The sequence below is a fragment of the Loxodonta africana genome, chromosome 10 (assembly GCF_030014295.1).
Source record: "Loxodonta africana isolate mLoxAfr1 chromosome 10, mLoxAfr1.hap2, whole genome shotgun sequence".
In the NCBI taxonomy this organism is placed as follows: domain Eukaryota; kingdom Metazoa; phylum Chordata; class Mammalia; order Proboscidea; family Elephantidae; genus Loxodonta; species Loxodonta africana.
Window position 1 is genome coordinate 106,207,601 of NC_087351.1, and position 23,782 is coordinate 106,231,382.

Sequence of the window (23,782 nt, forward strand, 5' to 3'; positions counted from 1 at the left end):
AACACCCGCTCCCTCACACACAGAGCCTGCCCTGGGGGCTACTACTTGCCCAGCCGCAACCAGGGTTCTGACTGGCTGTTTAACTCCAGGGCTACTGGGCGGAAGGACCCAGGAGCTGCAGGGCCATGGGCATGCCACCGCTGTGTCTGTGTGTGCCAGGCTGGGAAGAGAGGCAGAGCCTCCCACAGAGCCTGAGAGGAGCTGCGACAGAGGAGCACCACGCAGCTCTCAAACAGGCAAACGGCAGAAGGGGCAGGCACGAGAGTGCCAAGACATTACCTGTGAAAAAGTGAGGCGCGGAACAGTACACAGAGCGCAACCCTTCATACCAAAAACAAGCGGAGGAAGGGAGGGGGGATCACTTTCCAGGTAGCAGACACTTGTTAGTTTTGGTGATGGGTAGGGCAACACCGAGTAAGGGTCAAGTCAGCACAACGTGACCGAGGTGAAAGGTGACAGTAAGAAGTATACAAGAAAAAGGGACAATTTTGGTAAAGGCCACAACATACACAATTTTGCAACAACAGTAACAACAACCAAAAAAAGTGTGTGGTTACACAGGTAGATATGTATCCTTACACATGTACAGGTAAGCACATACGAATATATGGTTGCATGTGTATAGGTGTTTCTGTCTGCTGCAGACATACTTACACATAAAATAAAGCACATGGGGGCACCGTTACGAATACTTCCTAGACATAGCCAAACACCCCACAGGATTGGGTTACTGGGTTTAAGGGCTTAGGACCATAGTCTTGGAAGGCAACCTGGTCAACTGGCATAACATAGCTTATAAAGATAATGTTCTACATTCTAGTTTGGTGAGTAGCATCTGGGATCTTAAAAGCTCGCGAGGGGCCATCTAAGGTACAACTCTTGGTCTCTACGTGTCTGGAACAAAAGAGAAAGAAGGAAACCAAAGACTCAAAGAAGAAACTAGTCTACAGGACTAATGGTCTAATGAACCATAGCCTCACCTACCTTGAGACCAGAACTAGATGGTGCCCGGCTACCACACCAACCATCCCAATCAGGGACATAACAGATGGTCCCAGACTGAATGGGTGAAAAATGCAGAATGAAACCCAAACTCCCAAAAAAGCCAGACTTACTGGACCAGTAGAGACTACCAAACCTGCTGCTGTCAAGTCGATTCTGACTCATAGTGACCCTATAGGACAGAGTAGAACTGCCCCACAGAGTTTCCAAGGAGCGCCTGATGGATTCAAACTGCCGACCTCTTGGTTAGCAGCCGTAGTACTTAACCACTATACCACCAGGGTTTCCAGGAGACTACAGAATCCCCCAAAACTATCACCCTGGGATACTCTTTAAAACTCTTTAAACTTGGAACTCAAGCCACTCCTGGTTTTATCAGCCAAAAGACAAGGCAGCTCATAAAATAAATAATCTCACCTATGAACACTGTTGTTCCTCTAAACAATCATCTAATTGAGATCTAACGATCAACATTTACCCTAGATCAAAGTTGATAAGGTAAGGGAGGAACAAATAAGCTGGACAGGTAGTATGTGCCTTATTATTTATGCAACTTTTTTAAACATTTTCTAATTAATAAGGAACTATAAAAATGTATTACCTATCTGAGTGTATGTAGCCCTGCTGGCATAGTGGTTAAGAGTTCGGCTGCTAACCAAATGGTCAGCAGTTTGAATCCACCAGCCACTCCTTGGGAACTCTATGGGGCAGATCTACTCTATCCTATAGGGTTGCCATGAGTTGGAATTGACACAACCACAGAGTTTGGCTTTTGGGTTTTACATGAGTGGATATGTGTATTTTTAAATTTATTGGCAATAAAAGGACCAGGAATGTCTAGGCAGTACTGGGGTCACACTGGAGCTGGTGTGGAAGGCAGCCAGGACTGTGACGGGTTGGGAGCCCCTTTGTGGAGGAAACAGAAGGACGGATATGGAGGAAGTCAACAGCCACTTTCAAAGGCAGAAAGTGCTTTCCAAAAGGTAGAGCTGGTCAGCCACGGAGCAGGCCTTGGTGGTGGGGGCGGGGGGGTGGACTGCATGGGTACGCTGGAATCCACCAGAAGGCCCGCAGTGCACATAAGGACACCCTGGTGAGCTATGGTTTCAAACTGTTTTATACAGATAACCTCTCTTTGCCCATTAGCTCATTCAACAAGTGTTTCCTGAGTGCCTTGTTAGAGCTGAGTGTTGACTAAACTCTCCCAAGGAATCTACTATAAGACAGTAAGATGGGGGCCATGGAGAGCTGGCCAGGTCACAATGCGGGAGGGCCCAACTGGCCTTCCCCTCACTCCCCACCCCGAGACACCCAACAGGGCCTCGGGCCCCGAAGAACCCAGGTGAAAACCACTGCAGGCGATGCCTTCCAAGCTCCTCGCTGTCACTCAGCTTCTATGCGATTCCGGAAGGACAGGAGGCCAACAGTCCTGTGCTTCTGTGACTTCATGAGGGAAAGGCTAACACACAGCAGTACAGCCCTGGGCCAGCCTGAGAGGCAGACAGCTGGGACAGAGAGCATCACAAGAAGCCTGAGCCATACCCAACTGTGGGCACCTTGGAGCCCTGCCTCACCCACCCATCCTCCCGGCCCCATTGAGAGCTGAGAGAACGGAAGTGAGCTTCAGTTAGAAGCAGCATGCCCAAGATCACCCAGCTCACCAGGTTAGGCTCCAGCCTGGGGGTTCTTACTCCCAAAGCACGGCTCTTCGCCTGCCCCTCCTGCATAGAAATCCCAAACAGCTGAGACAGAAATCCCACCACAAAGCCTGACTGAGAATGTGGGCTGCGCAGCGGGAAAGGCACCGAGGAGGCAGAGAGACGCATGCACATGACCCGTGCCAGGTGGGGGGGCTCCCTCACACACCCCAGTTAATCCTCGTGGCATCCAGGTTATCCAAGTGCAGCTGGCATCTCCTTACGAAGCCAACTGCGGTCATTTCCCACAGGTCCACCCTTCACATCACCCCAGACGGTGCTCCCTCTCCAGTCCTAAAACAGGCCCCTAAGTCTGAAAATGGATGGAACAGGTAAAACAGGAGAAAGCACCAAAAAATGTAGGCTTGAAAAGCTGGGCTGAAAATCTTAAGTGGGGTTTCTCTGTAGCCCAGAGCTCCGAGGAGCAGCATTAATGGGGAGCTCTGACCCTGGCAGCGTAGTGGTTAAGAGTTACGGCTGCTAACCAAAAGGTTGGCAGTTGGAATCCACCAGGCACTCCTTGGAAACCCCGTGGCGCAATTCTACTCTGTCCTGTAGGGTCACTATGAATCAGAATCGACTCGATGGCAATGGGTTTAGTTTTTCCTTTTTTTTTGGTTTGACCGAAAAGAAGGGCTTACCTGCCCCTCCATCCACATCAGGCCACAAAGGCTTACTAAATGCCCTTGATGGTGACGACAGCTAAGGTGTATTACTGCTTGCTGACACCTTATATGAATGAGGAAGGGCTGTGGAGACACGTTATTCAGATGAGCAAGGCCAGGCAGGGCAGGAGCTGGCTGAGCTTTCCCAACTCCCACTCCGTGCTGACGCCCATGCTGAACGCGGCTGGCTTCGGAGGCACCCACAATGAGTACCTGGTCTCCATCCTCCAGGGCCTCAGGGTAATGGGGTAACCAGGAGAGTGTAGGCAGAAAACACATTGCCTCTGGTGGCGAAATCCTCTGCTCAAAATGAAATAGAAACCTGTCGGGACTTGTTTCTTTATCTGGAACTTATGCAGAACGAAGATACCAAAAACCCTGATTTCCCAAGAGGCGGGTTCCTGAAATCCAGCCATAACCAGAAAGTTTAGAAACTGAATCATGAAAGAGAAGGGGTGGGGGATAGGAAAGGGAAAAGAAACCAGAAAAGTGGTTGTCATGCAATTAATTGCGCCTCCTGAAAAACGCCAATTCCACCCTCCTACTTCATCACCCTACAGACACGCCCACACAAATGCAAAATGTCTCAGGCGCGGTGATATTACTCACCACACTGTCTGCAAGAGCAAAGGACTGGCAGCACCTAACCCCCACCCCCCCCCAAAAAAAAGAGGGACCATTAGCAAACACGGCACACACAGTCCAAGGAGTAGCGTTGCTGTTGTTGTTGGGCGCCGTGGAGTTGATTCAAACTCACAGCAACCCCCATATGACAGTGCAGAACCACCACACAGGGTTTTCTAGGCTGTAATCTTTACAGAAACAAATCTCCAGGTCTTTCTCCCAAGGAGACACCGGGTGGGTTTGAACCATCGACCTTTCGGTTATCAACTGAGCACTTAAATGTCTGTGCCACCAGGACTCCTCCAAAGAGTACTATGCAGCAGTAAAAAAGAACAAGAAAGCTCTCATGTACCCATAAGTGATTATGTGCAAGACACCACTACGTGGAAATGCAAGGTACAAAACCATGTGTGCTGTGGATATAATTATTTGTGTTAAAAACAACATCCAGGAAAGGAACACGTGCATCATATACACAGAATCAATCCGAAAGAACAAGGCATTGGTCCCAGCCCAGCTGACATTCAAGGGCACAGGGCAGCTGGCTGGGGATGGGGGGAGAAGGAGCCCTTCTTTTTCCTGGTACTCTCATTCATCTTTTGAATTTTGTTCCGTGTGCCTATAATAATATTCTCAAACACTAGATAAAAAATATTTTGGAATTATGTTTTAAATAATAGAGAAAACTTTATTTGCTGGCATTCATGGTACCTTGAATAAAGTAACCAAAACCCATCAACTCCGACTCACAGAGACCCTACAGGACCAGGCAGAACTGCCCCATAGGATTTCCAAAGCTGTAGTCTTTACAGAAGCAGACTGCCACAGCTTTCTCCTGGAAACCACCAACCTTTCGGTTAGCAGCTGAGCACTTAACCACTGTGCCCCAGGGCTCTTTGGCATAAAGCAGACGCCTGACAAAGGCACAAATAAACCATCAGTGAAGTGAGGCAGAGGAGCTCAGGCTGTATAAGCTTCAAGTTCAGCTCAAAAAGGAACTGAACTAGCACCCATTTTCAGGGCCATCGGCATGTCCCCCACTGGAATACTGGGTACTAATTCTAGCCAATTTAAACATCTGGGTACTTGGGCAACACACAGAGTTTACCTGGGGCTGCAGCTCTACAGCTCTGGGTAGCAGCAGTAAACCAATGTGTGGGTTTTTCCTTTATAATAATAAAATAGGGAAAAATAAAACAGTTGCCGTCAAGTTGACTCCAACTCACGACAACCCTGCGTGTGTCAGAATAGAACTATGCTCCACAGGGTTTTCAATGGCTGATTTTCCCAAAGTAGGTCACCAGGCCTTTCTTCCGAGGTGCCTCTGGGTGGACTCAAACTGCCAACCTTGCAGCTAGCAGCCAAGTGCTTGACTGTTTGCCCTATGCAGGGACTCCTTTTCCTTTCTATGGTCCTGCATACTCAAAGTTTTCTAAAATGAGCACATTACATTTTGAGCAGAGGTCTACTCCACAGTCCATAAATATTAACCTTCTTTTCCAAAAACTGGATTATCAAAGAAGGGAGAATCCACTTGGTAAGAGGAACCCCACCCCGGCATCGAGTGTATGCTAATAGCGGTGGAATGATCTGGAAAAGGATGATAAGAATAGTTGCAAAACTTGAAGAATGTAATCAATGTCACTGAATGGAGAAATTCATGGAGAAATTGTTGAGATGGCTTATGTTTTGTTAGGTCCCTTTTCACCATGTAACATTTTAACAAAAAGACTCCCACTCCAAAAGTCCTAGGAAATTGCACCCCTGGGGAATTTAAAATGCTCATTTACAAAATAAACTATCCTTTTCGGAAAGAAGGAGAACAATCAGAGAAGGCTTCAGAGAGGAGGTGGCATTTGCCATTAGAGTGAAATATTAAAGCTGAACAACAGGTAGAGGATGATGGAGGAGTAAACAGAAATAACCTGAGGGATGCCCACCTCCCAAAATGCATCTGGGGATTCCAAAGCAAGGATCCACTGGGGCAGGGGGAGGCAGGGGTGATGGGAAGCAGGACAGAAGATTCAGGCAGGGGCCTGCTCCAGAGGCCCGAATGCTGCAGTGTGGCCTGGCCTTTCCCCCAAGGAGTCGATTCCAACTCACAGCAACCCTGTAGAACGGAGAAGAAATGCCCCATAGCATTTTCAAGACTGTCATCTTTATGGAAACAGGCTGCCACATCTTTCTCCCACAAAATGGCTGGTAGGTTCGAACCACCAGCCTTTCAGTTAGCAGCCAAGTGCTAAAACACTGTGCCACCAGGGCTTCTTCCCCATTGGCCACACCAAAAAAAAAAAAAAAACCATTGTCGTCAAGTCAATTCTAACTCATAGAGACCCTACAGGACAGAGTAGAAGTGGCTCATAGGATTTCCAAGGAGCGGCTGGTGGATTCGAACTGCCCACCTTTTGGTTGGCAGCCGAGCTCTTAACCACTACCAGTGGGTCCCAAATGCCGAGTAGCCAGCCTAAGAATTACCACTGGAGCTTGTCAAAAGCACAGATCCAGGGCCCACTTCTAAAGACCATCTTAGTTATTATCTAAAAACTAGTGCTACGATAACAAACACCACAAGTGAGTGGCTTTAACAAAAAGAAGTTTATTTCCTTACTGTTTAGGAGGCTCATTGTTGTCAGGCGCCTTCAAGTGGGTTCCGGATAAGTGCAACAGAACAAAACACTGTCCGGTCCTGGACCGTTCTCACAAGCTTTACTGTATTTGAGCCCAGTGCTGCAGCCACTGAGTCAATCCATCTCGCTGAGGAGTCTAGACATCTGAATTCAGGGTGTCAGCTCTAGGGGAAGGCTTTCTCTGTCAACTCTGGAGGAAGGTCCTTGTCTCCTTCCAGCTTCCGTTCTTCTCTTCACATGACTTGGCATCTAGCTTCTCCCATCTCTGCCCTTTTATTTCTCAAAAGAGATTGACTTATACTGCCTCATTAACATAACAAAGAAAACCCACTAACTACAGGTACAGGGATCAGGATTTACAACACATATTTTGGGGGGACACAATTCAATCTATAACATTGACCCAATAGGTTCAGGGGCAGAGCCTGGGAGGGATTCGCCACACTCCCGGGTGTTGCTCATGGGTAGCCAGGTACAGGAGCAGCTGCTTGTCCATAGAGAATGACCCGCGTGCTTGACAAGTAGACGGAGGGTCAGATTGCTGGGGGAGGACATGGAGAAGGGGGTGAGTTTGGGGCAGCCCCTCCAAGTCTCGGGGGACCGGAATAAAGGAGAGGAAAAAACTACAAGTAGCTGTGATGATCACGGTCTGGGCAGTTGGAGCAGGGCATGCACCAAGACCAGGAGAAAAGTACATCACATGACGTTAATAAGGGTCCGCTTTTTCAACCACATTGGGTCTGAGGCACCAGGAGATGCTCAGAAGCCCAGAACTAAGTTCAGCAGGCAGCTCAGGGTGAGATGGACACAATCTGGGGGCAGGTGGAAGTGACCATGGACACAGAAGAGGTCGGTGAGTCTCCGAGAACAGAACATGGAATCATACCCGCTTGCCTCAGTTTCCTCATCTGTCAAATGGCTCATACTGGGATGTGGGCTTTTGGTACATTTGCTCCCTGCATTCTTGTCTCTCAGGAACCACTCCACACCTATTCAATATGATTCTGATGGACAATCAATCAGTCAAGGGCTTGACCTGGCATGGGTGTTCATTCTGGGGTAGGTGCAGCATCCAAGCCAGGTCAGTCCGATCCTTTTCAGGACAGATTCTGGGGAACTGTCAGCCGTAAGAGCAACACAGCCTGAACATGTCAGAGGCCCTCATCGTCACCGTGTGGCTGTAGTCTAGCCGAAAAGGAGGCCAAAAGGGAGAAAAGGCCAAGCCGGGTCTCAACAGTCCAAAGTTGTCAGGCTGGAGTTTAAGGCCCCTGAGCCAGCCATGCCTAGGACCAGTCCACTCAGGATTGTCACAGGCATATTTTTGCTGAGGCCAGTCAGAATGGACTCGACAGCAAAGGGTTGGTTTGATTGAGTCCTGCTGAATACAGCAAGTGCTCATACGTGACAGCGGCTACCACTCTCTGAAGACAACAAAAATCACTCTAGATAACCCAACACTGAGAAGGCCCATGAGGGGAGTCCAATGACATCTCACCCAGATGGGAAGATCACTCAACTGGGGAGGGGATCCCCCCAGGGGACATATGGTAATGCCTGGAGACATTTTTACTGCCATAACTGGGAGAAGTGCTGCTGGCATCTAGCAGATCAAAAGCAGAAGGAGAAAACAGGGATATCACAGAACCAGGGAAGGGAGCAGTGTCCATGGTGTCCCCCGCCCCACACTGTGGCCAGGTAAGGTGAGGCCTGAAGCGCAGTCACTGGGTGTGGCGTCAAGAAGGCTGGCTTGGAAAAAAAAAAAAAAACCGCTACTGAGCACAGCTCTAACAGAGGGTCACCACAAGTCAGAGTCAACTCGATGGCAATTGGTTTTCTTTTTTTAATCTCTGTGTACTTTTTTTAATTGTGGTAAATACATAAGTAATAAAGTATTTGTTTCAATATTCTTTACATGTACAAATCAGTGACATTGTGTTTATCACCTTGTGCAACCATCAACTGTCTCCAAATTTTTCCATCACCCTTAACAGGAGCTCAATTTCCCCTAATAAAAAAAAAAGGTTGGCTTGGTTGTCAAGAATCCAGACTTACTGGACCCACTGAGACTGGAGGAATCCCTGAAACTACTGCCCTGAGATACTCTTTAAGCCCTGAACAGAAACTACCCCTGAAATCATCTTTTTATTAAACAGCAGGTTAGCTCAAAAAGTAAAGAACTTCACCCCTGAGAACTGCACTCTTTTAAAAATTATCCATATGAGACCAAATGGACAAGTTACCCTAAAGCATACAGGAGAAGCCTGGGGGGCAGCGAGGCTACATTAACTGGAGTGGAACTAGAATGGAAATAATGAGAATGCTGACACAACTGAAGGATGTACCTGATGTCACTGAATATTATGCATAGAAATAGCTGAATAAGAACCTGTTTTGCTATGTATACTTTCACCAAATAGACAATAAAATATTTTTAAAAAGGTTGGTGTTGGGCACCTGGAACGATAGCATCCATCAAGTGCTAGGCCTGCTTCACAGCTGAGTAGGACATAAAAGGCTCGAGGCCCCATGAGAAACTAGCAGCAGGCACAGGACGTGTAAATGAGCTGCCCCAGATCTCAGTTTTCACATCTGCTAAATGGGTATGACCTTTGCAGCCCTACAGGACCTCCGAGGGCAGGTGTGAGGAACCAACGGCCACAGGCAAGTGAAGCACATGCTTGCTAACAGGGGAGAAATTCTAAAAAGGCAGGGAGAGAGAGGGTCATGCCAAGATATAAAGGTACCCTCTGTTATGGATTGAACTGTGTCTCCCAAAAGCAAGTGTTGTAAATCCTAACTTCTATGCCTATGGTTACAATACCACTTGGGAATGGGTTGAATGTGTTACGTCAATGAGACAGAATTAGTGTAGAGTGTGTCTTAAATCAATCTCTTTTGAGATACAAAAGAGATTAAACAAGAAAGCCAGAAAAGCAGAGATGGGGGAAGAGAGATGCGAAGCCACATGAAGATTGCCCAGGAGCAGAACCTCAAAGAGACAAGGACCTTCCCCCAGAGCCAGTGACCTGAATGCAGACTTCTAGCCTCCTAAACTGTGAGAAAAGAAGCTTCTGTTTGTTAAAACCACCCACTTGCGGTATTTCTGTTATAGCAGCACTAGATGACTAAGATACCCTGTGACCAACAGGAAGAGACAAGTCCAGTGGCCACAGTGACCAAAGAGTGATGATTACTGAAAAATGGGCCCTCGGGTTCATCAAGAACCAGACACATGGACATTGCCACTTGCCACCCACCCGGGCATAGCTGAGGGCTGGTGACAGGGGAGCCCGCACGATGGCCCAGCTGCTGGGGGGGTGGGGGGCAGGCCTCATGCAGACCAATTTCCCAGTGGAGAGAATTGACCAGGAAACACAGCCCCTTCCCACCTACGGATGAGAAGAAGGCAGCTGCACCTGTACCAAGCTGAAAACCACTTAGGGACAGCAGAGCGTAATTATGCTGTCGTCGGAAGCCAGGCACGTGCTCATCCCGGCAACTTACTGCAGTTTGGTAATTGCCAGATTCCAGGCACCAAGAATAACAGGCCCTTTAGCACCTGCGCTATCTGCAGGCAGGTGAGCTTCCAGGAAGCTGGCAGGGGGTGGGGGGCAGCCCTGAGTTACCTTTCGCCACCTCTCCCTGTCCTGAAGCGACCAGGGCCCACCCAAGGGCCCAGGACTGTCTCCTGAGGACTGAGTTCCCCAGTGGGATGGCTGGGCCCCTCTCTCACCCCTGTGTTGCAGAGGGACAGGCTGTCCCACTGCCTCAAATGCCACCCCAGCATCACCACCTCCCCTTACTACAGCTCAGCTCCTCAGGCGACGCCGTCTTGGCTCCCACGCCTCCTTAAGCCCCCACCCCATGCTCCCCTGGACCCAGCACTGAACGCAGATCCTACCAGACCCAGCGCCCCTTGGGGGACTGCACCCCCCACCCGAGGCTGGGCGTGCTGCTGTGGCTTGCTCTGGCCAATGAAGTGTGTACAGTAGTGGCCTGTATCCCTTCCAGGGAGAAGCGCTCAGCTGCTAGCATGTGACTCTCCGCCAGTCCTCCCCCAGCAAGCCAGGGAGCTCAGGAGGATGCGGCCAGCACCAGGGGGCCTGACCCGCTGGCTGGAGAGAAACCTGGAGGGGCCAACAAGCTGGCTGGGAACCAGAAAGAAACCAGCTATTCAGGAGACCTTCAGCTATGTGGCTCTCAACCAGGGGCAGTTTTGTCCCCCAGGATACATTTGGCAATGTCTGCAGACATTTTTGGAGTCCCTGGGTGGTACAAACGGTTAGTGCACTCCACTGCTAACTGAAAGGCTGGAGGTTCAAGTCCACCCAGAGGCACCTCAGAAGAAAGGCTTGGAGACCTACTTCTGAAAAATGAGTCATTGACAACTTTATGGGGTACAGTTCTACTCTGAGACACATGGGGTTGTCATGAGTTGGGGCTGACTTGACAGCAACTGGTTACTGGTTTGGAGACATCTGTCACAAGTTGGGGGAGTGATGCTACTGGCATTTAGTGGGTAGAAGCCAAGGATACTGCTAAACATCCTACAATGCAGAGAACAGTCCCCTAAAACAAATGAATTACTCAGCCCAAAATGTCAACAGTGTCAAGGTTAAGAAATGCTGGGATACAGAGGTGCAGAGCTGGGATATGGAGGGACGATGCTGAGCTGGGATATGAGGGCATCGTGCAGATCCAGCGTGGACTCTGAATGAGCTATAAACAAGCCTCTGAGGTGTCGTATCTCTCAGGGCTGTTTGTTATCTCGGCATAACCCGGCATATCCTGACTGGTAACTGCTGCTTGAGGAAACAGCCGGTGGCATTTACATCTATATCCTTGAATTCTCAACACAGTAGCTGGCGTGTGGGCATCTGGGAGTGTGGCACACAAAGCTGTCATGGGCGGGGGGGGGTAGCACCCGCCCCTCTCCTCATCAAACACTCCCAGGTGAGACCTACAAAAACACCCCAGGCTGACAAAGCTCCCTGCCTTTGCCCAGCAGCTCCCTCGGCCTGGAATGCCCTTCCTCACCTGGTGAGCTCCAGCTCATCTGTCATACTCACCAAGGGCAGAGAAGCTGGAGGCCACTGGGGAGGAGGTCAAGGAAGTATATGCCATGTGCTCACATGTGTGTGCCACAACCACACTGCCAGGAGTCCCTGGGTGGTGCAAACAATTAAGTGCCTGGCTATTAGCTGAAAAGGTGGCGGTTCGAACCCATCCAGGGGCACCTCAAAAGAAAGGCCTGGCAATCTGCTTCTGAAAGGTCACATTTATGAGAACCCTATGGAGTGCAGTTCTCCTCTGCAACACCTAGGGTCACCATGAGTTGGAACTGACTCAACGGCCACTGGTTTTGGTTAGCTACACTGCCTCCTTACACTTCAGACAGCTCTGTGCTCAGGTGCGGGTCATCTGTCATCTCTCCCGGAGCAGACCCTACATGGGGAGACTGTGTTCCTTACTTCAGCACCCCCATGCCTGTCGCAGACCCTGGCACGTGGCAGGTGTTCTCAAACATTTCCTGAATGAGTGCTGCAAGCCTCCAGGGCCAGCGTGCCAGCTTGAAGCCACCAACGCTGGCTGGCCCTGCCCACCGCTTCCACAGCATCCCGGTTTGCTTGCTGATTGTTTTGTGATTTGGATTTTCCTGCTCTCGGCAGTGCCAGAAACTGAAATAGCCCAATATAAAGGCTACATACGAACAGAATTTAAAGCCAGGACAAACATGTGAATTGTCTGGACGGCTCCAGGAAGAACCAGATAAACTGGAAGCTGCCATACGTCTTTATCAGGGAAGGGGACACATCCTACCCCTAAATGGACAGTCACCGACCACCTCTGACAGAAGACCTTCCCCCACACCCGATGCCCCACCTGGGGAAGGCAGGTGAGCTGCAAGGTCCAAGGTTCCCTCATGCAGACACAAGCGGCACGAGTCAGCTTATTCCTTCATACCTAGAACAAGCTCAGAGGGATCCCCGGAGGCCGTGTTCCCTGGCGAACCCAGATGTGGGCAAGAAGGAGAGCAGGTGACCCATCTCTCAGCACCTCCAAGCTACAGGGGCTGGAAGAGATTGGTTACTGAGGTTCGCAGCAGCACAGGGGCTGGGGCGCCTCTAAAACCCCACCCACCCCTTACATTTTCAGGATAGGGAAACCGAGACAGGGGTGCGCTGGCGATGACCCAAGAATGTGTTCTGCTGTGTCCAAAACGTCACCTCCATTTCAGATCTGAAATCACCGACTTTTAGTCTGAAAACAAACGCTCAAAGTCTAGTTTCCTAATAGCACCTGATATGTATCCATTTTTTAATATAAAAATTCTCTCCCTTTTTTTGCAGTTGTTTGAGAGTCTTTCATTACCCACATGCAGGTTCTGTGATCTTTCCTTCCCCTATTTAGGGATAGGGGTGGGTCCTAAATTGCGGGGGGGAACGGGGGGACACTAGGGAAGGGAGGCACACAGGGACCGCTTCCTCCCCTACCCCACCCCTCCAGCTGTGAGTTCGCTGTCTCCAGGGCAGTGACTCAGTCTGCTCCCTTCATGGCAATTCCTAATCTCAAGAATGCAAAGCCACTTTAGTGTCAGCCTTGGGACCAAGGTAAGCTAGTAGGAGAAGCGAAACAGAAATTCTGGCAGGGACATTCCCTTCCCGGACTCCCCGGGAGGAGCAGGCTGCCCAAGAAGCCCGGATTTACTTTTTAGCATCTATCCTCAATGTACCACATGCTCTTAAAATATCTGCCGAAGTGTGTGTCCAGACCTGCATTCTGGGGTGCTAACATTTTTTAAAAGACAATGCTCCAGGGTGGATTAAACATCTCCCCCCATACACCCTGATTCTGCTGTAAAAACTCCCTATAATTGAAAGCCTCTTGCCTGGTACTGCCCCAGACCCTTGATCCAAGACCATAAGAAGGGTTTTCACAGCCCTTGAGGTTGAGGGGTCTCTGCCCTGCTGCTGCACCTCAAATCTCAGAGTGGAGGCTGCCCCCTCTGATTTCCATCAAATATTTGCTGGCTTCTCTGTGGAGCCGTGCGCCAGCCCGGTATACCATGCACTCAGGTGTGTGTGCCACAGGCCCCTGAATGGAGCAAACATCTGGGGGGAGGTTCCAGAAGAGCTGCCGTTTGAGCTGAGCCTTGGAGAGGAACAGGACAGAGGCTGTCAGGGTGTTCTGGGAGGAGGCTACCGGGCCCCGGAACAGCACGGGCATAGGCCGGGGTGCTGGGCATTGGGGCTTCCTGGCCCTTCCAGCCACAAGCACCAGGGCCACTGTCACCTAGAAGCCAAATGAAAGTTAGCCCTACCCCCAAGTTCAGAAAACCTAACCCAGGAAGCACTCTATCCATATACTTTCTGATTGCCCTCCCGAGATATAGCAAAGATGGCAGGTCAGAAGGAAGCCCCAGGAGGCAGGAAGCAGCCTGCATCCACTGGCCTGGCACCAGGGAGTCACGGAGCCTAGTTCTGACAGCCACTCAGCCACACGTTCACTGCGACCTTGACCCCGCCCTCCCCGCTGAGGCCTGCTGCTTCACCCCCTGCCCTGAGAAGGTCAGTGTTTATGAAGGCTGTATTACTTCACATGGCTACTGTAATAAGTTACACAACTTGGTGGCTTCAAACACCACAAATTTATCCCCTTCCAGTTCTGGAGGTCAGAGTCTGATGTGGGCTGCCAGGCTGGCCGTTCTCAGAGGCTCTAGGCCACAATCCGTTTCCTTGCCTTTTCCAGCCTCCAGAGGCTGCCCGTACTCCTTGGCCTGCGGCCTGCATCCCTTCAACCTCTGTGCTGTGGGTACATCTCCTTCTCTGATGCTGACCCTCCGCCTCCCTATTGTAAGGGCTCTTGTCACTGGATCATCCAGGACAGTCTCCTTACCGCAAACGCCTTAATCACATGTGCCAAGTCCCTTCTGCCATGTAAGGTAACATATTCACAGGTTCTGGGGATTAGGACATGGACATCTTAGGGGGGGCCGTTACTCTGCTGACCACTTACACCAAGGTCCCTGCAGCTCTGTCATCCCATGAATCTTGGACACTCCCTCAAGGTAGCCACGTGTGAGTAGGGACAGGTGAGGAATTGTCTAGGAGTCTCAGGGCTCAACGGTCAACAAGGAGAAGGCCGGGGCTAAGCTGCCATGGTGGCTGCAGGATTCCTGAGGGGCACTGGGTTTGACCTAATACTCCCAGGCAGGAGTCCCTTAGGGGAAGCAGGGTGCTCCGAGGGCCAGGGAGGGGGGCTAGATGGTGGGGACCCAAGGTCCCAGGTCTAGAAGTCCTGGCTGTAAGTTAGGATGGGCCGCCAACTCCTGACCCTTAGATCCATACCCTGAGGTCTATGGGAGACGCCCAGACCACCCAGGCCTTCCCACTCCCACCCCAAGGCCACATTGCTCTCATAAAGGCCATGTCCCTCAGACCCTGCCAAATCGATCAGAGCAGCCACAGACCCTCTCCAAACACCATAGTTTGGAGCCTGAGCCCAGGTGGGGCCCCGGGCCCAACCCGCAGGCACCAGAGGCCTGCTGAGCTCCCCATTATAGAGGGGCCTCAGCACCCAGGCACATCAGGACCTGCTGAGTTCTGCATGACAGGCCCAGGCGGGGGCCCAGCCCCCAGCCCTCCCTCCTAGAGGCACTGAGCACTCCCACTCTAGAAAACAGCAGCTTCATTTGACGCCCACAACCTCGAAGTTCAAGGAGGATCCTGAAGGCCCTGGGCAGGACCAAAAGAAATAACAGGCCACCCGCTCCCTGGGCCAGGGGAGAGAGGTAAAGGAGATGGCACAGCCTGCGGCCACTTGTCTGGTTTCATTTCAACAGCTGCATTTAAAAAAAAAAAAAAAAACATTGCCTTCGAGTCGATTTCGACTCATAGCAACCCTATAGGACAGAATAGAACTGCTCCATACAGTTTCCAAGGAGCGGCTCGTGGATTTGAACGACCAACTTTTTGGTTAGCAGCCACGCTCTTAACCACTGTACCACCAGGGCTCCAAAGCTGCATTAGAGGAGCACGAATGAGCATTTTTTCATGTGGGGAAATTCAGAGAGGTTGAGAAACTTGCCCAGAGACTTGCAGCAAGTAAGAAGCAGCGGACGTACAATCTAAACCCAAGTCTCAGTAAACAAAGGTGACCATCCCCCGGAGAAGGGGGCACCCCTCTGGGAGGGTAGGGTCCAGCCGGGCCTGCTGGGCGAGGTTGCTGGGACTTTTAGGGGAGGAGCTGTTCCAGATAGAGCCGCCTCTCTGCCCCCAGCCCCAAGTCTGGGCTGAAATCCTTCCCTCAGATGGAGGCAGGGGCGCCCCATAGGGGTCGGGGAGGGGCACACAGAGAACATGCCACTGCCCCAGGGGCCCTGGAGTCCTGAGCAGGGCCTGGAGTGACGGGCCCAGAAGATACTTCCCGAAGGCTCAGGCCTGGATGTCCAGGGTCACTGTGAAAGGGGAACCAGACATGTCCTGAGTCCCCGCAGGCCCAGAGGTGGGGAGCTGGCATCCCTGCCCTCCCCTCTCCACGGGGCTGACAGCTCTTTCTCATAACAATGTCACCTGGAATCTAAATTATCAAGCAAAAGAGCCGCTTCTGCAGAGCAGAAGGACAAAGAAGCAGATTTCAGCTGAACAGCAGGGATGGTTTCCAACTCCCAAAGGAAGGCTGCCCAGGCAGGTGGTGAGTACCCTGCAGTGGGAAGGATTCAAGCAGAGACTGGACACCCACCGTCAGCAAGGGGAGACGGGCAAGTGGGGAAGTCGGCAGGCTGATGTCTCAGGAGTCCTGCCTCACATCTCTAAGGATTTCTGAACCTACCAATCCGACAGAGAAATCCCTCAGAGGTACAGTACTCAAGGACAACAACCATGCAGCCCCTGTGCCATGCCACTGGGGAGATTGCCTAGGCCAGCCCAGGCCTCCAGAGCAGGTGAGGACAAGTCCTGAAGATGAGCCTGGGGCCTCAGCGGCTCCAGGACCACCTCCAGGCAGGCTGCTGGGCGGGTACATTGCCCCACCTCCCTCCCGCCCAGCCTCCAGCTCTGCCAAATTCTGCAGCTGGGAGCCATGGCGACAGGCCCCAAACAGCTCAAGAAATCCCTGAGAGAGCCCCACGCATGGTGTCACAGCTGCCAAACCAGAGCCAAGAGTTGGGGCCCTGGCAGAAGCGAGAAATGCCAAAAAGAGGAAGCCCTGATTCCAGCCAGAAGAGAAGAGTGCTTTAGTGCGGGCAAAGGGCAGCCTCCACTCCCTGGGAGACACAAGCTGCGTCCTAAATGCCACGCCCGAGGCAGGTCTGCTTGCTGTCCTTGCACGGCCCCATGTGGTCAGCGGTGACTCTCTACCTCACTGCCCTCTGCCAGCCCCCTCATGGCTCCCCTTGCTCAGCCTAGTGCATGACACTTCTGCAGTAGGTGCCTGCTGACCTCACCCAGTGACCTCATCCACTGACCTCGCCCAGTGACCTCGCCCAGCAATCTTCAGACCAACTGCTCCAGGCACGGGCACTAGGCGATATGCCCCTACTCCACCAGGATGGTCCTGCTCGTGCTAGCCAGCCCTGTCAGAATGCCCCAGCCTCACCTACCATCACAATGCTGGAAGCCCCTTCTTGCATCGACCCCTCCAAGGACAACCCAAGAAAAAGGCCACTGCAGAGCCCAGGATTCCCAGTGGGGCCAGGTGGGACCCTGACCTAGGAGGCTCAGTAAACGGCGCCATCTCCTAATTGAACTCCTCCATGATGAAGGACAACATATAGAGCTCATTTTGTTCCAATGCTTGTTGGTAGAAAAAACTTCCATGCCTTGGTATGATATCTGTTAGATAGATGTCCAGGAATAATTTTAATCACTAGGATAAGAACTCAATATAGAGGTCGAAGTCCATTCAATGGGCAAGAGACAGTCTGTTTAACAAATGGTACTGGCAAAACCTGATGTAAATATACAGAAAAATGAAACAGGATCCATACCTCATACCATACACAAAAACTAACTCAAAATGGATCAAAGACCTAAATGTTAAACCTAAAACTGTAAGTTCCTGGAAGATAACATAGGAACAAAGCTAGGAGTACTAATTTATGGCATAAATACACTATTAAACCTAAGTAAAAATGCACAAACTGAAGATAAACTAGATAACTGGGGCACCCTAAAAAATACTTGCGCTCAGCAAAAGACTTTACCAAAAGAGTAAAAAGAGAATCTACAGACGTAAAAAATTTTTGGCAACAACATACCTGACAATGTTCTAATCTCTAAAATACATGGTAAACTTCAACATCTCAACAACAAAAAGACAAACAATCCAATCAAAAATGGACAAAGGACATGAACAGACACTTCACCAAAGAAGACATTCAGACGGCTAACGAACACATGAAGAGACGCTCATGATCATCAGCCATTAACCTGAAAACCCGTTGGCAGCTACAGCACTTAACCACTAGCCACCAGGTTTTCCCATTAGCCATTAAACTAAAAAATCCAAACCCGGTACCACTGAGTCGGTTCCGACTCACAGCAACCCTATAGCCATTAAAAAGGGGTGCAAATCAAAACTACAATGACACACCACCTCACCCCTGCAAAAATGGCACTGATCCAAAAAACAACAAATGCTGGTGAGATTGTGGGGAGACTGGAGCTCTTATACATTGCTGGTGGGATTGTAAAATGGTACAACCACTATGGAAAACAGTATAGTGCTCCCTCAAAAAGCTAGAAACAGAAATACCACATGAACCAGTGATCCCATTCCTAGGAATATATCCTACAGAAATAAGAGCTGTGACATGAATAGGCATATGTACACCTGTGATCACTGCAGCACTATTCACAATAGCAAAAAGATGGAAACAACTTAAGTGTCCATCAACAGATGAATGGATAAATAAAATGTGGTACATACCTACAACGAAACACTATGCAACGATAAAGAATAATGAGTCCGTGAAACAACATGGATGAATCTGGAAGACGTTATGCTGAGTGAAATAAGTTAATCACAAAAGGACAAATATCATTATGACACCACTTTATAAAAAGTCGAGAATAGGTTTATACACAGAAAACAACGCTCTTTGATGGTTACCAGGGAAGGGAGTGGGAGGGAGGGAGAATCGCTTATTAGATAATAGACATGTGTTAATTCTGGTGAAGGGAAAGGCAATACACAATACTGCAACACACAATATGGGGGAAGTCAGCACAATGTGACTAAGGTAAATGAAGACACCGAGAAGTACACAAGCATAAAGGACGACGACGACGGTAAATGCTATAACGTACACAGTTCTGCAACAACAGTAATAACCAAAACTTGGTGAGTGTTACACAGGTAGGTATGTGTGTTACACAGGTAGGTATGTATGCTGCATAGGTGTGGGAGGGCATATGGGAGTATGTGCACGTGCACACAGGTATAGCTGTGGGCATTTGGATACACATATTTGTATGTGCTGCATATATAGTCACATAAATAATAGAGCACACACAGAGCAGTTATGGAAACTTCTTTTTTTTAAAATAATTTTTATTGTGCTTTAAGTGAAGGTTTACAAATTAAGTCAGTCCGTCACATATAAGCTTATATACACCTTACTCCATACTCCCACTTACTTTCCCCCTAATGAGTCAGCCCGCTCCCTCCTTCCAGTCTCTCCTTTCGTGATGGTTGGTTTTGCCAGTTTCTAACCCTCTCTACCCTCCCATCTCCCCTCCAGACAGCAGATACCAACACAGTCTCAAGTATCCACCTGATACAAGTAGCTCACTCTTCATCAGCATCTCTCTCCAACCCATTGTCCAGTCCCTTCCATGTCTGATGAGTAGTCTTTGGGAATGGTTCCTGTCCTGGGCCAACAGAAGGCTTGGGGACCATGACCGCCGGGATTCTTCTAGTCTCAGTCAGATCGTTAAGTCTGGTCTTTTTATGAGAATTTGGGGTCTGCATCCCACTGTTCTGCTGCTCCCTCAGGGGTTCTCTATCGTGCTCCCTGTCAGGGCAGTCATCAGTTGTGGCCAGGCACCATCTAGTTCTTCTGGTCTCAGGATGATGTAAGTCTCTGGTTCATAGTTATCGTGTGACCTTGGTGTTCTTCATTCTCCTTTGATCCAGATGGGTTGAGACCAACTGATGCATCTTAGATGGCCGCTTGTTAGCATTTAAGACCCCAGACGCCACACTTCAAAGTGGGATGTATGGAAACTTCTTAGACATATCCAAACTCCTTGTGGGCCTGAGTTACTGGGCTTGAAGGCTAAGTACCATAGCCTCCAGGGACATCTAGGCCAATTGGCATAACACAGTTCATAAAGATAATGTTCTACATTACAGTTTGGTGAGTAGTGTCTGGGGTCTTAAGAGCTTGAAAGCAGCTACCTAAGATACAACTACTGATCTCTTTCTGTCTGGAGCAAAGGAGAGTGAAGGAAACCAAAGACTCAAGGAAACAATTAGTACAAAGGACCAATGGCTCACATGAACCACAGCCTCCGCTAGCTTGAGACCAGAAGAACTAAATGGTGCCCAGCTACCACACTACCCACCCCTTTGACCAGGGACACCATAAAGTCCTAACTAGAATGGAAGGAAAATGTAGAACAAAACTCAAATTCATAAAACTGATATAGACTGAAGGAGCCCCTGAGACTATCACCCTAAAACACCCTTTTAATCTGGAACTGACGCCACACCCAGAGGTCACTTTTCAGCCAGACAGTAGATTGGCCTATAAACAATAAAATCTGTGAAGAATGTGCTCCTTAGAACTAGGAGGCCAAACGGGCTACATTTGCCTGAAAACTAAGATGAGATGGCAAGGAGGGGCAGGGAAACTGGATGGGTGGAAATGGGTAGGCAGGGTGGAAATGGAGAGAATGCTGACACATTATGGGGAGGGCGACCAATATCAGGGGACAACTTGTGCCATGAATTGTGGAATGGGAAACTAATTTGCTGTGTAAACTTTCACCTAAAACACCATAAAATGTTCAAAAAAACAAACTCAAGATAGAGAAGAATAAGCCCAATTTGCAGGTGGTGGGGGAAAGGAGCCTTATTTTTTCGTCAAAATTCTCTTAATCAAAATTCCTCCTGATGACTTGCTTTTTGATAACTGCCTTTCTACCAGAGACATTCTTTTGTTCGCTCATTTATGTCATGCGTACCTCTTGGGCACCTACTACATGCCAGGCAGTGTGGCAGTCCTGGGGATATAACAGTAAGATGGCAGAAAGGGTGCTGTCCTCAGGGAGCTTACAGCCTAGAGGTGAAGGCAAACAAGCAGACAGACAACGAAAGGAAGCACCAGGCTGTGAGACACGTTCTGAAAGGAACCCACCAGGGGCTGAGGCAGAGAGTGGGGCTCCTGTAGAGGGGGTGGTCACAGAAGGCCCCTCTGAGAGGTGAGACTGAAAGCTGAAGATCGAAAGGCTGAGAAGAAGCCAGCCATGTGAGGAGGCGGGAGAAGCCTGCCACGGCAAGGAAACAGTGCATGCAAAGGTCCTACAGCTGGCAAGGGTTAGAGCAGCTGAAGAACTGAAGAAGATCACAATGGCTGGGCCACAGTGGGGAGGGAGACAGGCAGGAGGCACATCTCAGGGTCCTGAGGTGATATTCTTGGGACAATTTAGTTACTCGAGCCAAGAAAATCTCTTTTTGCTCAAGCTCATCTGAACTGGGCTTTCTGTCACTTACATTCAAGACTCCTGCCAACTACAACGTTGAAACCACATCACCACAGTCCAGCCACCTTCTCCACCAGCTCGTGCCTCAGTCTTGAAAACAGACAGCCACCACCCAGCAGCCCAATCCAGGACCCACCATTGTCCTCGACTTCTCCTCTCCCTTGTCACCAGCCCTGACATTCAGTCACCACAGAAAGCTTTCGCCTGGGTCTCCAGGCAGCCGGGGGCTGGTGGTCCCTCTGCAGGGAGGTGGCTTGCTGCCTGCTGAAAAGAAAGGCAGAAAAGAGAAAAGCAGATGGTCTCTCAGCTGAGAAGGGAAAAAGAGAATCCCCAGTAACACTGGCTGGCTGATTGCATCTAATTATGAAAGAAAAACGTTCTTTAAAATTAGCTTCCCAAATGCGGATCTCATTTCAAGTGTCCCTTGCAGTGTGATTACAGCATGAGCACACATCGCTCAGGCCCCCACAGGCAGAAAATAGCAAAGCCAACGAAGACGCCAGGGCCAGGCGGCTCCCAGAGAAGCACTTCCAGCTGCCCGGGGAAGCACCAGCCCAGGGACCCAACCCAGCCAAGAATCAGGCACGCGTGGAGCCTCGCTCCCTCCACACCGGCAGGGGCCCTTCCCAAGAAGGCATAAGGCATCTTTCTTCTTTTTAATCTTTAGGATCTTTGATGTTCAGATTCCAATCTCAAGAGCCGTAAGTGAATAGGATCAAGGACAGCTTCATTCACTGTACACCTCCTGTGGCCCACAAGCACACTGCCAAGCGGGGCCTCGACAGGCGAGAGGGACAGTGGAGCCAGCCACCAAAGAGGGCCTGACCCACTGCCTGGAAAGAAGCCTGGCTGGGTGGCAACGAAGCCAGGCTGGGAACCAGAGAGACACCAGTTATTCAGAGGCCCTTTCCCTAGACAGGGCTCTCACCCAGGGGAGATTTTGCCCCCAAGGGGACATTTGGCAATGTCTGCACATTTCTGATTGTCATGACTGGTGGGGTGGGGGTGCTACCGGCATCTGGTAGGAAGAGGCCAGGGATGCTGCTAAATGTCCTATAATGCACAGGAGAGCCCTCCAAGCTGAGTCCAAAATGTTAACAGTGCCACAGTTGAAAAACCCTGAGCTGCAATAGCAGTGTTTTCAGTCGCCTCATACGCATGTGAAAGCTGGACGATGAATAAGGAAGACCGAAGAACTGATGCCTTCGAATTGTGGTGTGGGCGAAGAATACTGAATATACCATGGACTACCAAAAGAACAAACAAATCTGTCTTAGAAGTACAACTGGAATGCTCCTTAGAAGTGTGGATGGCGAAACTATGTTTCACATACTTTGGACATGTTATCAGAGGGATCGGTCCCTGGAGAAGGACACCATGCTTGGTAAAGTAGAGGGTCAGCAAAAAAGAAGACCCTCAATGAGGTGGACTGACACAGTGGCTGCAATGACAGCTCAAGCATAACAACTATTTTGAGGATGGCGCAGGACCCAGCAGTATTTCATTCTGTTGTACGTAGGGGTCACTAAGGGTTGGAACCGACTCGATGGCACCTAACAACAGTAATCTGTGAACGACAAAAAAAAAAAAAAAAAACCAAGCCTGTTGCTGTCAAGTCTGACTCATGGTGATCCCATGTATTACAGAGTAGAACTACTTCACAGGGTTTTCTTGGCTATTACCTTTACAGAAGCAGATTGCCAGGCCTTTCTTCTGGTACCTCTTGGTGGATTCAAATTGTCAACCTTTTGGTTAGTAGCCAACAGCAAATCATTTGGCCAAGACTTTCAATCTGTGAACGAGTACTTGGATTTACCTGGATACGGGATTGGTTTTAAAAAAAAAAAGTTCAGATAAATACGTACAGAGTAGTCCTCCCTTACCCACAGGGGACACATTCCAAGACCCCCTGTAGGTGCCTGAAACAGCGAACAGAATCAAACCCGATATATATTATGTTTTGTCCTATACACAGATATCCATGATAAAGCTTAATTTATAAATTAGGCATAGTGAGAGATTAACAATAATAACTAAAATACCACAATTACAACAAAATACTGTAATAAAAGTCATGTGAATATGATCCCTGGACAGGGTAGAGCAGGACCGTGTGAGATGTCTTCACACTATGGATTTAACATTTTCAGACCAAGTTTGACCGTGGGTAACTGAAACCGCGAAGTACAGCCAGAACGCTCCTTAGAAGTGAGGATGGTGAAAGTTCCTTTGGACATGTTATCAAGAGGTACTGGTCCCTGGAGAAGGACATCATGCTTGGTAAAGTAGAGGGTTAGCGAAAAGAAGAAGACCCTCCATGAGATGGACTGACACAGTGGCTGCAACAATGGGCTGAAGCATAACGACCGTCAGGACGGTGCAGGACCGGGCAGTGTTTCCGTCCACGGCACATAGGGTCCCTATGAGTTGCAACTGACTCAAAGGCACCTAACAAC

The 23,782-nt window shown here is 49.7% G+C and overlaps 1 protein-coding gene across 8 annotated transcripts in view; it reads right to left on the reverse strand.

Annotated features, from left to right (window-relative positions):
• The window catches only part of ITPK1 (inositol-tetrakisphosphate 1-kinase), a 184,082-nt gene that overhangs the window by 136,071 nt on the left and 24,229 nt on the right, over window positions 1–23,782 (reverse strand). The window contains exons 2-3 of one of the 8 annotated variants that reach the window (XM_064292893.1): window positions 23,009–23,142; window positions 21,463–21,587 (exon numbers count right to left, since the gene is read on the reverse strand). The exons of 5 other annotated variants lie outside the window; for them this stretch is intronic. In XM_064292893.1, the coding sequence (XP_064148963.1) occupies window positions 21,463–21,506 (44 nt within the window). In that variant the 5' untranslated portion in view covers window positions 21,507–21,587; window positions 23,009–23,142. Of the gene's footprint in view, window positions 1–6,599; window positions 6,688–21,462; window positions 21,591–23,008; window positions 23,143–23,782 lie in introns of those variants that run through there. 2 more of the 8 variants (XM_023546519.2, XM_064292896.1) reach the window with 2 other exon arrangements.